General features: G+C 45.0%; 1 protein-coding gene across 12 annotated transcripts in view; it reads left to right on the top strand.

The window, feature by feature from the left end:
- TRAK1 (trafficking kinesin protein 1) overlaps nt 1–14,553 on the top strand; it is a 129,038-nt gene that overhangs the window by 94,803 nt on the left and 19,682 nt on the right. For all 12 annotated transcript variants that reach the window (XM_068152793.1, XM_068152789.1, XM_068152791.1 and 9 more), the window contains 9 exons: nt 456–572; nt 2,166–2,266; nt 3,317–3,425; nt 5,273–5,351; nt 6,476–6,606; nt 7,595–7,669; nt 8,624–8,761; nt 11,427–11,503; nt 13,413–13,649. In XM_068152793.1, coding sequence (XP_068008894.1) covers nt 456–572; nt 2,166–2,266; nt 3,317–3,425; nt 5,273–5,351; nt 6,476–6,606; nt 7,595–7,669; nt 8,624–8,761; nt 11,427–11,503; nt 13,413–13,649 — 1,064 coding nt within the window. The remainder of the gene's footprint in view (nt 1–455; nt 573–2,165; nt 2,267–3,316; nt 3,426–5,272; nt 5,352–6,475; nt 6,607–7,594; nt 7,670–8,623; nt 8,762–11,426; nt 11,504–13,412; nt 13,650–14,553) is intronic.

The following is a 14,553-nucleotide window of genomic DNA, read 5'->3' as shown; positions in this document are numbered from 1 at the left end:
TGAACACCCCCAGCTCCCTCAACCTGTCCTTGTAGCCAAGGTGCTCCAACCCCCTGATCATTTTCATGGCCCTCCTCTGGACCCTCTCCATCAGGTCCATGTCCTTGCTGTGTTGAGGGCTCCAGAACTGGATGCAGTACTCCAGCTGAGGTCTCAACGGAGCAGAGGGGCAGAATTCCCTCTGTCTATCTGCTGGCCATGCTGCTATTGATGCAGCCCAGACTGCCATTGACATTTTGGGTTGCAGGTGCACACTGTTGGCTCAGAAGCCAACATAAACAGGAATGGAAAGAGAAAATTAGCAAGAACCAACCAACCAAATCCTCAGAGAAAGAAAAAAGTGTTTTTATTGCTCAAGTACTCATGACTGCCCTTTCATTCTAATTTTACCTTCCCTGAGATCCTTTGGTGAATAAAACACCTGCAAGAAGCTTTCTTTTGTTACTGCTTCACAGAAAGAACGGGACTTGGAATTAGCTGCTCGCATTGGCCAGTCACTGTTAAAGAAGAACAAGTCACTGACAGAGAGAAATGAGTTCCTGGAGGAGCAAGTAGACCACATCAGGGAAGAGGTGAGATTTTTATGCCAGAGTGCTCTATCTGCAACAATGGGGAGAGTTTTTTTTCCTTCTTAACTTCACCTTGTTCATAGTTAATTTGTCAGGTGTCCTGTCCCTAGCAGCATTGCTCAGACATTTTTACAGCCTGTGCACTTTGAAAACTGTGATCAGAAAGGTGATCTGATCTGTTGGCTCAAATCAGGTGAGTTGAGAGGAAAAAAAAAGAACAGCACTTCAAGCCATTGTGTTTTGCTCTGCTCAGATTGAATTTTCCTCTGAAACCTTTTGTTTTAAGCCACCATACTCACTGCTTTCTTCTCTCTTATTTTGCCCTTGCTCCCCTGCTTTCTGCATGCTTCCCCTGTCCTGATTATCTCACCAATCATTTCATCTCTCCTACCTCCCTTTGTGTGCAGCTGCTCTTCTTTTTGCCCTGAATCTTTCTCAGTCCTCACTTGTCTCTTCCTCACTAACTGATCCTTATTTGTTTTGTCCCAAATGAACCACAGGGGATTAAAAATGAAAAAAATTACTCCTAAATAAAACTGCTCAGGGCTGTGAGGTGTTGATTGATATCTGAGTTTAGCTGATAAATAAAGCATGGATGGAAGTCTGTGTGATACATGGTGATGGAGCACCCCCCTAGAAGTAATATCTTCTGACATGACCTACCCTTTTTGGCCAGGAAAGCCAATTCTCTCCTGTCCCAGGGGACAGCTGTTGCCTGCTGCCCAAGTCTCATCATGCAGCAAACCAGTCTGTGTGTGGGTCAGTATGGCAGTTACTGGGATATATGCACACACTGACTGGGCAGGCCAGTGCATTCCTGCCATACATCCAGAGTGGAGTGTTTGATTGGGGAAGGTGGAGGACAGGCATGGGCTGCCTCTGCCCAGATCTATTTTTGTTTGGAGGGACTCAAGAGCAGCATTAGGACAAGTGCCACCAGAATTAAGCTGCTTACCAGGTGGCTTGATATGTCAGGCCATATGTTCTGTCAACACCCATCTTTCACACTGGCATTAGGACTCCTCCAGCTATGGATGCTGTTGAGGCTCATCAGGCTTCAAAGCCATGACACTTTTTCATGTTGAAAATCTGTCTTTAGTAACTTTCAAATTTTCCATTAATGCTGAATTTTTAGTATAGGAACAGAATGGTAACTAAGACAACTGTCCCTAAGGGCAAGAGAGAAGAGAATTTATTTGCTACCTGTTTAATTCTATATATTACAGAACCCAAACAAACCATTCTTGTTGTATAAAGTTAAGGTTTTATTGCTGTATGTATCATGGCATAAATGATTTATCTTTACATCTCTTTAACCTTCCAAACCTGTCCTGACAAAACTTCCTGGCCAGCCCATGAAGCAGGTCAAATGTGCCACATTCATAGGTAGGTGTCACAGTAACATGGATCTGTGTAATGGCTAATTTCAAAGGGATCTTTTTCTTTCTATCTAAAGGAGCTGCTGGCTCTGGCCTATTCCAGGTTTGGCCTCTTGGTTTAGTCTGAGGATGATGCTTGGAGGATGAAGGACTGGCTGGTTTGTACTGGATTTACTTCAACACATGCCTAGACAATCATGTCCTGATCTTTGTGCAGGTTTCCCAGCTGCGCCATGAGCTCTCCATGAAAGATGAGCTGCTCCAGTTCTACACCAGTGCTGCTGAGGAAAGTGAGCCAGAGTCTGTCTGCTCCACCCCGTAAGTCAATCCATCTACAGCACTGGACCTTCCTCTGATGCTAAGCATGGGGAGTTTGGACAGTTCAATAGCTTTGAAAAGCACTGAAGTGCTCTCTGTGTTGGGTGGAACTAAACCCAGGACTCTGGACTTAGTGCATGGCACCAGCTGGAAGTGTTTGTGCTGGACCAGCTGGCTATCCAGGTGCCAACGAGGCAGGAGGGGACAGTGTGTAAGGAGGCTGCTGACACAGTGCTGCAACTTCCACAGGAATTAGGTCACTGGTGGTGAGACAGGTGTAGGTCCCAATTACAGCACCCCACTACACCACATATCTTTGCATGATGCGATTGAACATTCTACACCTGCGACCTTTGCACTCACAGGACTGCACTCAGGGTGCTGGGGAAAAATTCCAAGCAGAGGAAAAATAAATGTTTCTAGCCTGGGTTCCAGGCAGTTACCTGTGTGAAGAGCATGGCAGGCTCTGAGGGGCTGTCTGCCCTTGCTTGCAGAGTTATTGCTGTGTTGGGGTGAAGCATGCACAGTGTTCATCAGGAAGCTGCTGGGTTGCTCCCTGTAGTAGGTTGGTTTCATTTCCCATAGCCTTGGCTGTGTAACCTTTCTGTAGGAAACAAGTGGCATAATGCATGCATTTAAAAAAATGTTCTCTTTGAACAATCACTGCAGGTATATTGCTGCCCAAATATACTGGCATGAACAAACACACTAGAGAAGAGCAGTTTGAGATTGGATGTTAGGAACAAGTTCTGCACCATGAGGGTGGTGGAACACTGAAGCAGGTTGCCCAGGGAGGTGGTTGGGGCCCCATCCCTGGAGATATTCAAAGTGAGGCTCAAGAGGGCTCTGTGCAACCTGATCTAGTTGAGGATGTCCCTGCTGACTGCAGAAGGGGTTGGACTAAGTGACCTTCAGAGGTCCCTTCCAACCCAGACCATTCTATGATTCAGTGTGGCTTCATCTGATTGAGGCCTCTGCTTGGATTGTTCTTCTGTGAGCCTGGCCATAATACAGGTGAAGATGTGTTAAAACTCTTGTTTTCATTGCAAGGCTGAAGAGAAATGAATCTTCCTCCTCCGTCCAGAACTACTTTCACTTGGATTCTCTTCAAAAGAAACTCAAGGACCTTGAAGAGGAGAATGTTGTGCTTAGATCTGAGGTGAAATTGCTCCCTTTGTGTTTTGCTTAATACAGTTGTTCATTTAAACACACAAGTGTTGAGAAGTGTATATTAGGAGTTGAGCTTGTCTAGCTGAGAGGATATCATTGCACCTGTGACACAGATCTGTTGGTAGTTGTTTTTAGCACTGTCATTTATCCTTCTAAATGAGGGAAAGGCTGAGATGTGGAAGCTACACAGAAAGCAGTTTGCTTGCCAATAGAAGGTGCAGGATTGTGGGCATGTCTTGGAGCCCAGGGCTGCACCCCTGAACGGATCTTAAGGCTCTGACCTGGTAGATGTATGAGGGGAGCATGAAGCTTGTAGGCTGGCACGGTCTCTCTGTTACAAATTCAGTGTTTGTCAAAATAAAGATTGCCAGCCTAAATTTGCATGAAATGCCTTCAATTTGTGTTTCAAGTCAAGCTGTTGATGCTGTCAGTTGAATGTGGTTTCCTTACCTTTTTTCTTTCTGATAATGTTCCATTTGTTTCCCAGATGACAGTCTTTAAAGTTTGTGTACTCTTCCCTCTCTGTCAGAAGGAACACTTCAGTTTAATGCTTTATGAATAATTCTATCTTCTCTGCTTCTGCCTAAAAAATGAGATGCTGGAGCATGTCCAAAGGGCAACAAAGCTCTTGAGGGGTCTAGAGCACAAGTTGCAGCTGAGGGAACTGTGGTTGTTTAGCTTAGAGACAAGAAGGCTCAGAGGAGACCTCTCTCTCTCTCTGCCTGAAAGGAGGTTCTAGCAGGTGGGGGTTGGTCTCCTCTTCCAAGTAACTAGTGACAGGACAAGAGGAAATGGCCTCTAGTTGCACTGGAGAGGTTTAGGTTGGATTTTAGGAACAATTTATTCAGAGAAAGGGTTGTCAAGCCCTGGAACAGGCTGCCCAGGAAGGTGGTGGAGTCATCATCCCTGGAAGTATTTAGAAGATGTGTTTTGCTGAGGGATGTGGTTTAGTGCTAATTTGGCAGTGCTGGGTTAATGGTTGAACATGATGATCTTAAAGGTCTCTTCCAACTTAATGTTTTTATGAATCATGAAGAAGTTGTGCAAGGAAGGTGAGTAATAGGTGGCTTGAGGATAATGAAGGCAGGATTAGAACTGAGAGAGCGACTACGTCAGGAGCTGTTAGGAGAACCCCACGCAGTGCTGGCTTCCAGGGAGATGCAGTTTGTGACAGCAAGGCACAGGACAGAGCCAAATCCACCCCCCCTGAGCAACACAGTTCTCTGCAGATGCAGGCTGTGCCTTTTCAGGCCCAAGTGTTTGGCAGAGATTACAGACCCACCAAGGGGGTGCCAGATGGAACCACCTGGGTGTAGCCACCCTCCCCTTGGCACCCCTGGAACTAAGGCAGAAAAGGCACTGCAGGGAGGGAGGTAGCACTGAGGTTTTCTGTGGATTACACAGTTGGAATGCTAGAGCTTTCATCTGAATGGGTTGGAAATGCATGAATGTTGAACTGAGCCATTTAAACCAAGCAATTAATTGGTTTGTGATGATACCTAGCTTTGTCCAGGTGGCCTCAAGCCCTGCATACTGCTCTTTTGTATACTCAGGGTTTTTCACTTTATTTTTAGTGCAAAATGCACAAGTGACATCTAGTGGAATATGGTGACAGTAGTGCCAGCTTTTCTGTACAGTCATGTCTCTGCTGAACGTTCACCCTGGCCCCTTTTTCCAGAGCATGAAGGAGGGCAGGCAGTGACGGTAGCTTCTCTCTGTCTTGCTGGAGGAGTGATTAGAGAAGGCTGTCTTTCTGAAGCAGATGGGGATGCAGCAACAGACTGGCAAAGAACAAACCTGCTAATGTGCCATATTTGATGTGGATTTCTTGACTAGGCCTGTCAGCTGAAGACAGAAACAATTACATATGAAGAGAAGGAACAACAGCTTGTCAATGACTGTGTCAAAGAGCTAAGTATGTCCCAATTGCTTTTTATTTCTCACTCAAGATAGCTCTGTTTAAAAAAAAACCAACAAACAACAAACCAAACCTGAGTCAGATCAGTCAGTCTTGTTTTCTTCTGTGATACTTACTTTCCTTACATAGATGGTTGTGAGGAGAAGATTTCTGGCTGAAGTTTCACAGTAGAAAATTCTGGAAAGCAGCCCTGAGGAGAGAGACTTGGGGGTGCTGGTGGACAAAAAGCTCAACATGAGCTCTCAGTGTGCACTTGCAGCCCGCAAAGCCAATCAGATCCTGGGCTGCATCAGGAGAAGTGTGGCTAGCAGGTCGAGGGAGGTGATCCTCCCCCTCTACTCAGCCCTGGTGAGACCCCACCTGGAGTACTGTGTCCAGTTCTGGAGCCCCTATTACAAGAGGGATGTGGAGGTGCTGGAACGTGTCCAGAGAAGGGCCACAAGGATGATCAGAGGGCTGGAGCACCTCTCCTATGGGGACAGACTGAAGGAGTTGGGGCTGTTCAGTCTGCAGAAGAGAAGGCTCTGAGGTGACCTAATTGTGGCCTTCCAGTATCTGAAGGGGGCCTACAGGAAGGCTGGGGAAGGACTTCTCAGGATCTCAGGTAGTGATAGGACTAGGGGGAATGGAATGAAGCTGGAGGTGGGGAGATTCAGGCTAGATGTGAGGAGGAGGTTCTTCCCCATGAGAGTGGTGAAGCCCTGGAATGGGTTGTCCAGGGAGGTGGTTGAGGCCCTGTCCCTGGGGGTGTTTAAGCCCAGGCTGGATGAGGCTCTGGCCAGGCTGATCTAGTGTGGGGTGTCCCTGCCCATGGCAGGGGCTTGGAACTAGATGATCCTTGTGGTCCCTTCCAACCCTGAATGATACTATGATACTATGACTGTAAGCTTAATAATTCTCAGCTGCAAAATAGTTGTGCACTGAAAAAGGGTTAGAGGAAAGTGCAATCTCCTTTGCAGCATGAGGACCTGCTGTCTTTGTGGTCTTGTGTCCTGCTGCTGTTCTTCAAAAACAGGGGCAGGGTTCTGCTGAATGAAGCTGTGCTATTCTGAAAGGACATCTTGCTGTTTGCTTTTCTGCTCTGGGGTTTGTGGTGTTAACTGTAATCACTTGTCTTAAAGGGGATGCAAACATCCAGATTGCCAACATCTCTGAAGAGTTAGCAAAGAAAACCGAAGATGCTGCCCGGCAGCAAGAAGAAATCACCCATCTGCTCTCTCAGATAGTTGACCTGCAGAAGAAGGCAAAAGCTGTAAGGAATCACTTGCAAGAACTCTGTTGTGGTTTGCTGCTCTTGTAGCTGGAAGACAAGTTACAGTCCTCTGTGAATTACAGGGGAATTTTCCACCCTCCTTATCTGGGTGACCTCATTTGATGTTTAATGTCTAGCCTACATGACTAGAAAGCATCAGTTTATTAAAGGATGTATCTGGAATATTGTGTCCAGTTCTGGGGCCCTCAGCTCAAGAAGGACCTCACTGAACTGCTTGAAAGAGTCTAGCGCAGAGCCACAAGAGTGCTGAAGGCAGTGGAACATCTCCCTACTGAGGGAGCTGGGGCTCTGTATCTTGTAGCAGAGGAGCCTGAGGGGTGCCCTCATTCATGTTGATAAAGATGTGCAGGGCAATGTCAGGAGATGAGAGCCAGGCTCTGCTCAGTGATGTCCAATGATAGGGCAAGGAGCAGTGGGTGCAAGCTGGAGCAGGGGAGGTTCTATGTGCACATGAGGAGAAACTTTTTTACTGTGAAGGTGCTGGAGTCCTGGAGCAGGCTGCCCAAGGAGGTTGTGTAAGTCTCCTTCTCTGGAGACTTTCAAAACCCACCTGGATGTATTCCTGTGTGTCCTGCCTTAGGTGATCCTGCTCTGGCAGGGGGGATGGATTGGATGATCTTTGGAAGGTCCCTTCCAACCCCTACCATTCTGTAATGCTGGGATTTCAAATACCAGACATGAAATTCTTCAGTGAACAGAACAGCTTTGCTGTAAGACAGGAATGTCAGTGCATGTGTTTCAGTGGGCATTTACTGATTTGTTTTAGTCTTTTAGGTTCATTTAGCAAGGCACAGACCAATGCTGAGCTTTCTCATGTTAACATTTCACATGTTTTTAAAATAACATGCAGACTAACATTGCAACAGAGAGGGTCTGAGGAAAAGTTACAGTTTTCTTACCTCACTTACAAACGTCAGCAGAGGACAAACATGACAGTATTTCTAACACTTTTTTGGCCATATTTTAGTGTGCAGTTGAAAATGAGGAACTTGTGCAGCATTTGGGAGCAGCTAAAGATGCCCAGAGACAGCTCACAGCAGAGGTGAGTACCTTACTTAGGATTACAATAAAGTAGTAGCAGGGCAACAGCTGTTCACTTTACCACAAGAGTGTTGGTCTGAGCTGGATCAGAAGCATTAAATAATTTTGCCTGACTTGTATGGAATGAAGGAGCTTTGCTGTTCCTGGTAGAGATCAAAACCTTTCTTTCCTATTCTCTTCTCCTGCAACTAGCACAAGTTTTGAAAAACTGAGGCTTCTGGATTGCATAGGAACTTGTTTAGAGCTTGCCTACTCTAGGCTGGCAGTTTAAGCCTGTTCTGAATAGTTTCATAGAACAGAAGAGCTAATTCAGACTGAAGGCAGCCCAGGGCTGCTGTGTGTCTGCTGCATGCTGCACTCAAACAAAATGGACAAAACACAGTGAATGAAGCTTGCTCCCATCAGTATGTGTCTTGTGCTTGGCCTGTGTGCTCTTGAAGGTGAGGATGCCTATGGAAGCTTTCATACTGATGGGCCTTTTGTGTCTGTGGTGCTTCACAAAGATTGAGCTTGTGCTTTGTCTCTAAATGTCTGAGGAGTGGGTGTCAGGATGAAGGTGCCAGGCTCTTTTCAGTGATGCTTAGTGATAGGACAAGGACCAACAGGTACAAGCTGGAATACAGGAGGTTCTACCTCAACACGAGGAGGCACTTCTGTATGGCGAGGGTGACAGAGCACTGGAGCAGGCTGCCCAGGGAGGTTGTGGAGTCTCCTCTTCTGGAGACTTTAAAAACCCACATGAATGTGTTCCTGTGTGACCTGCTCTGGGTAATCCTGCTCTGGCAGGGGGTTGAACTGGATGATCTTTGGAGGTCCCTTCCTACTCCTAACATACTGTGATTCTGTTCTTTGTCAGGAAAGATATCAACAGAATCTCTTCCTGTTATCCTTTATTAGGCTCTTTATGCTAATAGTACATCCCATAACATCTAGGACTGTATTTTATGTGTTACAGTTACGAGAGCTGGAAGACAAGTACGCAGAGTGCATGGAAATGCTTCATGAGGCTCAAGAAGAGCTGAAGAACCTTAGGAACAAGACAATGCCCAATGCCATATCACGTCGGTACCACTCTCTTGGTCTCTTCCCTATGGTAAGCTGACTGAAGAAAAAAACCTGCACAGACCAGGAAACAACCAACCAACCAAAGGAAATCTATTTGCAGCTTCAGGGGTAGGATGCTAGGCCAACATATGTGTGAGAACTAGTGTTAAAGGGCACCTGGCTGATCCATTTGTCATACCTGGTTCTCAAACAGTGGTGCTGTGCGGTTCCTTGTGTTTTGCTGCTGAACTACACAGACCCTGCTTGCACTGTGAATCATGGGTGGTATTAATAGGTTGTCACAAAGTTCTTACAGATCTTCTGTGCTGTGGTGGCTGATTTCAAGTAGGAACTTCCTACTTTTCTTCACTATCCTTAGAGATGTAACATTGCAAATGTTTTCCAGAATGGCATCCTTCTTGTGACTTGAACAGGTTGAACATGTTCCTGGGTTAGGGCCAGAGAAAATTCAATGGCTCATTAAAAGATGATTTCTTGCTAATACATAATATGATAGCATCAGTTAGGGCAGTGTCACTGGAATTGCCAGCTTTGCCCCCCTGGTTTCATTTGATTATGATGTGGCACATTTAAATCATGGGGAATGTGCAATCCCCTCAGTCAGATGAGGAAAAAAAGTGGATAGAATGTCTAAGTGAGCTCAATGCCTGGCTCTGCTTGCCTGTGTATCTCTAGAGTGATTCCATTAGTTCTGAGGGCAACCATACCAGTAAAGTTTCTTTTGTGTTACATGAATGTAGTCAAGCAGCAGAATCTAGCCCTCTTTGTCTTTAGCCATGTCTCATCTTAACTGTTGAAGGAGAGCACAGATTATGTTTATGCTCACAAGAAGAAAATTGTCAACAAAGTCTTTGTGTTCCCTTCTGAGCCTGAAGATGGGCCTGTTTAAAGTGCAGACATCCAGTAACACAACCTGCACTTGCACAAATTCAGTCTCAAAAAGCTAAAAGCTTAACAAGTGCTTTCTGGAACCTTTTTGTAATTGAGATTTGTATTTTCATATAAAAATAATTTTAGAAGTGTTGAATCATGGAGCTAATGATCATTTAGGTTTGTTTTTGTTTGATGCTGCACTCAACTACAATTAGGCAGTAAAACTTCCTGAGCAGCAGTGGAAAATGGATAACCTGTCCCTGTTAGCCCTGTGGGTGAAGAATATAATGCTTGGTGTCTTTTTGGTAGGTAGCCTGGTGATGCTGTGAAAGGGAAGAGTGTGTTCTGTTTCTTCTAAATGAAAACAAATCAAGTAAAATGTAACACACATCCTTTTCACGTGGAATTTAATCTGGGAAGTTGAGGCAGCTGAGTTCTGTCCTTACCTGTAGTAGTTTTTTAGGATTTTAGGCAGATGTTCTGTATCTTTAGGTGGTAAGTACTGCAGCAGTGTGAAGCTAAGCCATTGTATGGCAGTGATGTAGGCATATTCATAAGTCTTACAGTTTTCCAGTTAATTATAATTGTTAATCATAAAAGGACTTAGGTTGGAAAGGAGATCAGAGATCATGTACTCCAACCTTCCTGCCATGGGCAGGGATGCCTCTTACAATAATAGAATAATAGAATTAACCAGGTTGGAAAAGACCTTCGTGATGATCAAGTCCAACTGTTGCAGTTTGAGCTGGGTGCCCCCTGCAGTGTTTACTTCCTGTGTCCAGAAGTCCAGCCCAGAGGGATGGACACAGGAAATTATGTAGTATTTCCTACCACAATTCTTTGCACCACTATAAGATGCAGTGCGGAGTCTAGCACTCCCTCTTTTCTTCCTCCTCCATCAGCTGGTAACTGGGGGAGATGTCTCCTGGCTTTGGGCCTGGCTAGGCCCAAGGCCATGGGGGGATGGGCAGTCTCAGATCTGGCCAGCTGAGATTAGCCTAGCAGTAGGAGGGGGAAGAAGGAGCCCTGGGGGTCTTGTGTGTACCCTCAGGTGGGGATGGGATCTCTCTGGGTCTGTTTTGGGATCTTTCTTTGTCACTGTGCTTTTGGCTTTTCTGTAAAAGTTCAATGCTTTCGATTTAAATTTTCCATCACTTTTGCAACCCGTTTGTCTGAGTGTTTATTGTTGCCAGGGGTGGGGAAGGGGGCTGCCTCAACCCAGCACACCAACCTATCACCCAACACCATCTCATCAACTAAACCATGGCACCAAATGCCTCATCCAGTCTCCTCTTAAACACCTCCAGTGATGGGGACTCCCTGGGCAGCACATTCCAATGGCCAATCACTCTTTCTGTGAAGAACTTCTTCCCAATGTACAGCCTAAACCTCCCCTGGCACAGCTTGAGACTGTGTCCTCTTGTTCTGTTGGTGGTTGCCTGGGAGAAGAGACCAACTTGCACCTGGCTGCAACCTCCCTTTGGGTAGTTGTAGACAGCAATGAGGTCTGCCCTGAGCCTCCTCTTCTTCAGGCTAAGCAACCCCAGCTCCCTCAGCCTCTCCTCACAGGGCTGTGCTCCAGACCCCTCCCCAGCTTTGTTGCCCTTCTCTGGACACCTTCCAGCAACTCAACATCTTTCCTAAACTTAACTAGACTCAGATGCTCAAGGCCTCAACCCTTGAGCAGCCTTTTTAAACCCTTCATTTTTTTTCTGGAATGACACCATTTTTAGTTATTCTTTTATATAAGTAACTCTTTTCTGGAGTGGCAGCCTATTAATACTGTGGTATTGGTTTCTCTTTGTGCTTGTTTTCCCCAGGATTCGTTGGCAGCAGAGATAGAAGGGTCAATGAGGAAGGAACTGCATTTAGATGAACCTGACTCTCCGGACTTCGCGTATGACTGACAAGCTTTGGTTCCTAATTGAATGATCCTGTCTGGAGTTTGTTGTTGTTTGTTGAGAAAGGAAAAGACAGGAAGTAGTTGAGCTAGGGATTTAGAAGTAAATCTTCCCAGCAGAGTGTGTATGATAGAAAGGAAAAGAAATTGTTGGTTATTGGCATGATTGTGTTTTCTACTAAAGCTACCAAAGGAAAACACCTCTAGATAGGTTTTGCCCTGTCTCAGGAACTTCTTGTCCTCATTCTTGAGTGCTGAGAATAAGTTTGGGGTTTTGTGTTTTAGGTTTCTTCAGTTAATGATAGGGGATGAGTTCAATTTGACAGACTCTCTCTTCTGGTTTTATAATAGAATTTGCCAGGTGATTACCATCTAATCCAATTTTTGCTGAGGGAACGGCAATGCAGGAAGGGATTTTGAGTGGTGACGCCCATTATGCGTGTGTGAAAGTTCTCCTGAATTAAACAATAGAGAGGTTTGAAACAAGTTAAGTACTTGTGACAGTCCAAAAGCTATAGATAGATACAACCAGGCAGAAATGGCCTCACTGACGCCAATTGCGTGTGTGCTCCAACAGGTTTATCTCATCTATTTGTCCAAAATGCGGCCTGGCTAATTTGAAACAAGATAATCTCATTTAAAGGGCTGCTTAGAGAAGCAGAGTGTACAAAGCACAGTCAGGGAAGGTACAGTAGCCTCTTTGCAGAAACCTTCTAAATGTATTTACCAAAAGCTTGACAGATACATAAACCCTCCGTGAGCACGAGCCAAGCGTTGTAAATGAGGCTTTGGCAGAGTGAAATGCTGACTAGGAAATACAAGATCAGAGAGAGGAGAGCATACTCAAACCCCATGGGATCCTTTTGCCCTTCCAGAGTAATCCAACTTGCAGGCAGTTTAACGTCTTTAGAATGTCTTCTGTATCCCTATGCACACACCAAAGAAGGATACCTTCCTTTTTGTTGTTGTTTCATGGCTTGTCTTGATCTTTATTTGCTTAGCAGTAGTAATTGTAACCTCTGTGGGACTATTGATTAATAGATGCTCTTAGACTCAGCCTCTGAAATAGAGCTATAAACTAGGAACCTACATTCAAAGGTTGCAACTGTTCAGCACTTTTGGACAGAAGGAATGAAATTTGAAACGGCATAGGGCCTGCTGTTATTGTTACCCCTTAGCAATGCTGCTTTTAAGGGGTGGAAGTTCCTGGAAGGGATGTGCTGTTCTCATCTTCAGCCTTTGCTGAACCACAAAACAAAGCAGCAGTGGCACTTCTGTAGCATGATGCAAGGCAAGGTTTATTTTGTCAGGAAATTTGTGCTGAGGTGTCATCTGATCTTCATTTTGAGGTAGGTGAGCGATGTTTGCTATGGACAATAGGGATAGAGAATCAACTGCAGGAGTAGGTCAGCCAGGGTTTCCAGCCTTGACAACCTCTCCCTTGGTCCTTTATATTTCTGAATTGTTTTTTCAAAAGGTTGTTAAGGGGGTTGGAAATTGGTTTCAAAAAGAAAAGACTTGGCTTGCTGCATAGAGGTACTCAACAGAACAAATTTGAACTCTCTTTTAAAAGGCATGAACCAGTTCATAGCTGAGAATTGAGTGGAGACTCATGTTGTGTGGAAATGACAAGCAATGGCTTTAAGCATAGCTGATGTACTGAAATGCTCTTTCACTTAATTTTGTTAATATCTGAGCAGGTCCATGCACATGATGTTTGAATGTTCTGTCTGAAGTATTTCAGGATGGTGGAATTATTAGATTGATGGGCTGTGGGACCCCATGTATAGCACTGTACAGAAACTCCAGAGACAAGGTGGTTGGTGGAGCTGTGACTAGGAGGCCTCAATAACAAGCTGTTTGTGTGTGCACTGGGTGCTGAGGGACTGTGTCTGTGTCTCACCAGCCACCAGAAGCGGGTCTTCGAGACGGTGAGAAGCGTGAACCAGGTCGTCAAGCAGCGATCCATGACTCCGTCACCGATGAATATCCCGGGCTCCAACCAGTCCTCTGCGATGAACTCGGTCATTTCCAGCTGTGTCAGCACTCCGCGCTCCAGTTTCTATGGAGGAGACCTCTCTAACATTATGATAGACAACAAGACCAACAGCATCATCCTAGAGACAGAGTCCTCTGACAATGGGTCAGTACTAAACTTTGCTTTTTCTTTCTTGCGGACATAAAGGCAAAGTCTTCCCCTCTTCCTCTTTTTTCCTTGCACTGTGCAGTTAACACAGTGATGAACTCCTTGAAAAGTTACTTCAGTCTGTCCTTGCAGCTGTTGAGCCCTCAAATTTGTTAGAAAATAGAAAGTTTTTTGAAGCTACTGTGCTTAACCCATACCTATTCTAAAATGCAGCATCACCAGATGATGTAAAACAGCTCTTTGTCTTTGCAGCTGTGGGTCAACACTTCAAATGAATTGAATTTCCACAAGTTTCCATTAAGACCAGGGAATTCTGATTTAAGTTGCAGCCACAGCTAACTCTTTTGATCCTAGATACAAGTAAAGTATGTGTAGGTTACCTGATAGGAAAACTTGTGAGTGAAACCCACCAGAACTTTGCATTTCTAGGTACTTGTTCCTTGCCCCAGTACAGTTCCACCCTCTGCTGTGTATAATTTCCAGTACAAATGACTTAATATGTCTAAACTAAGAATATTTGTCAGCATGATACACTCTTGTAATTCACTGTGGTGCTCTTGCATCATTGGCCCTGCGGTATGTGGCCTGCTTACATGAGTTTGTGTAACTGTGAGAGACACACAACAAGTAGACATCTCTCATTTCTTTGTAGGAGGAAGCTCTTAAGTAAAGCACAGCTTTTCCAACCAGGAGTTTCCAGGCAGGAAGTAGGATACAAAACCATTTTAGTATGAAAGAGACAGAAAAGACTGATGTTTGCCTTTGAGCTCTCCAGAGAAGTGGCAAGTTGTTCCCAGGCATAGAAGTTTAAAGGTATTGCTGAAGGTCTCTAAACTGTCACATGGAAATTTTAAGCGTCTCTAAGATTTTTATTCTTCTTTCTTCCTCCTCTCCTTTGTTT

Source organism: Melanerpes formicivorus, unplaced genomic scaffold (assembly GCF_026170545.1).
Source record: "Melanerpes formicivorus ecotype bairdi unplaced genomic scaffold, bMelFor1.0.p_v2 SCAF_24, whole genome shotgun sequence".
Classification (NCBI taxonomy): domain Eukaryota; kingdom Metazoa; phylum Chordata; class Aves; order Piciformes; family Picidae; genus Melanerpes; species Melanerpes formicivorus.
This window is presented reverse-complemented; position numbering and strand designations above follow the sequence as displayed.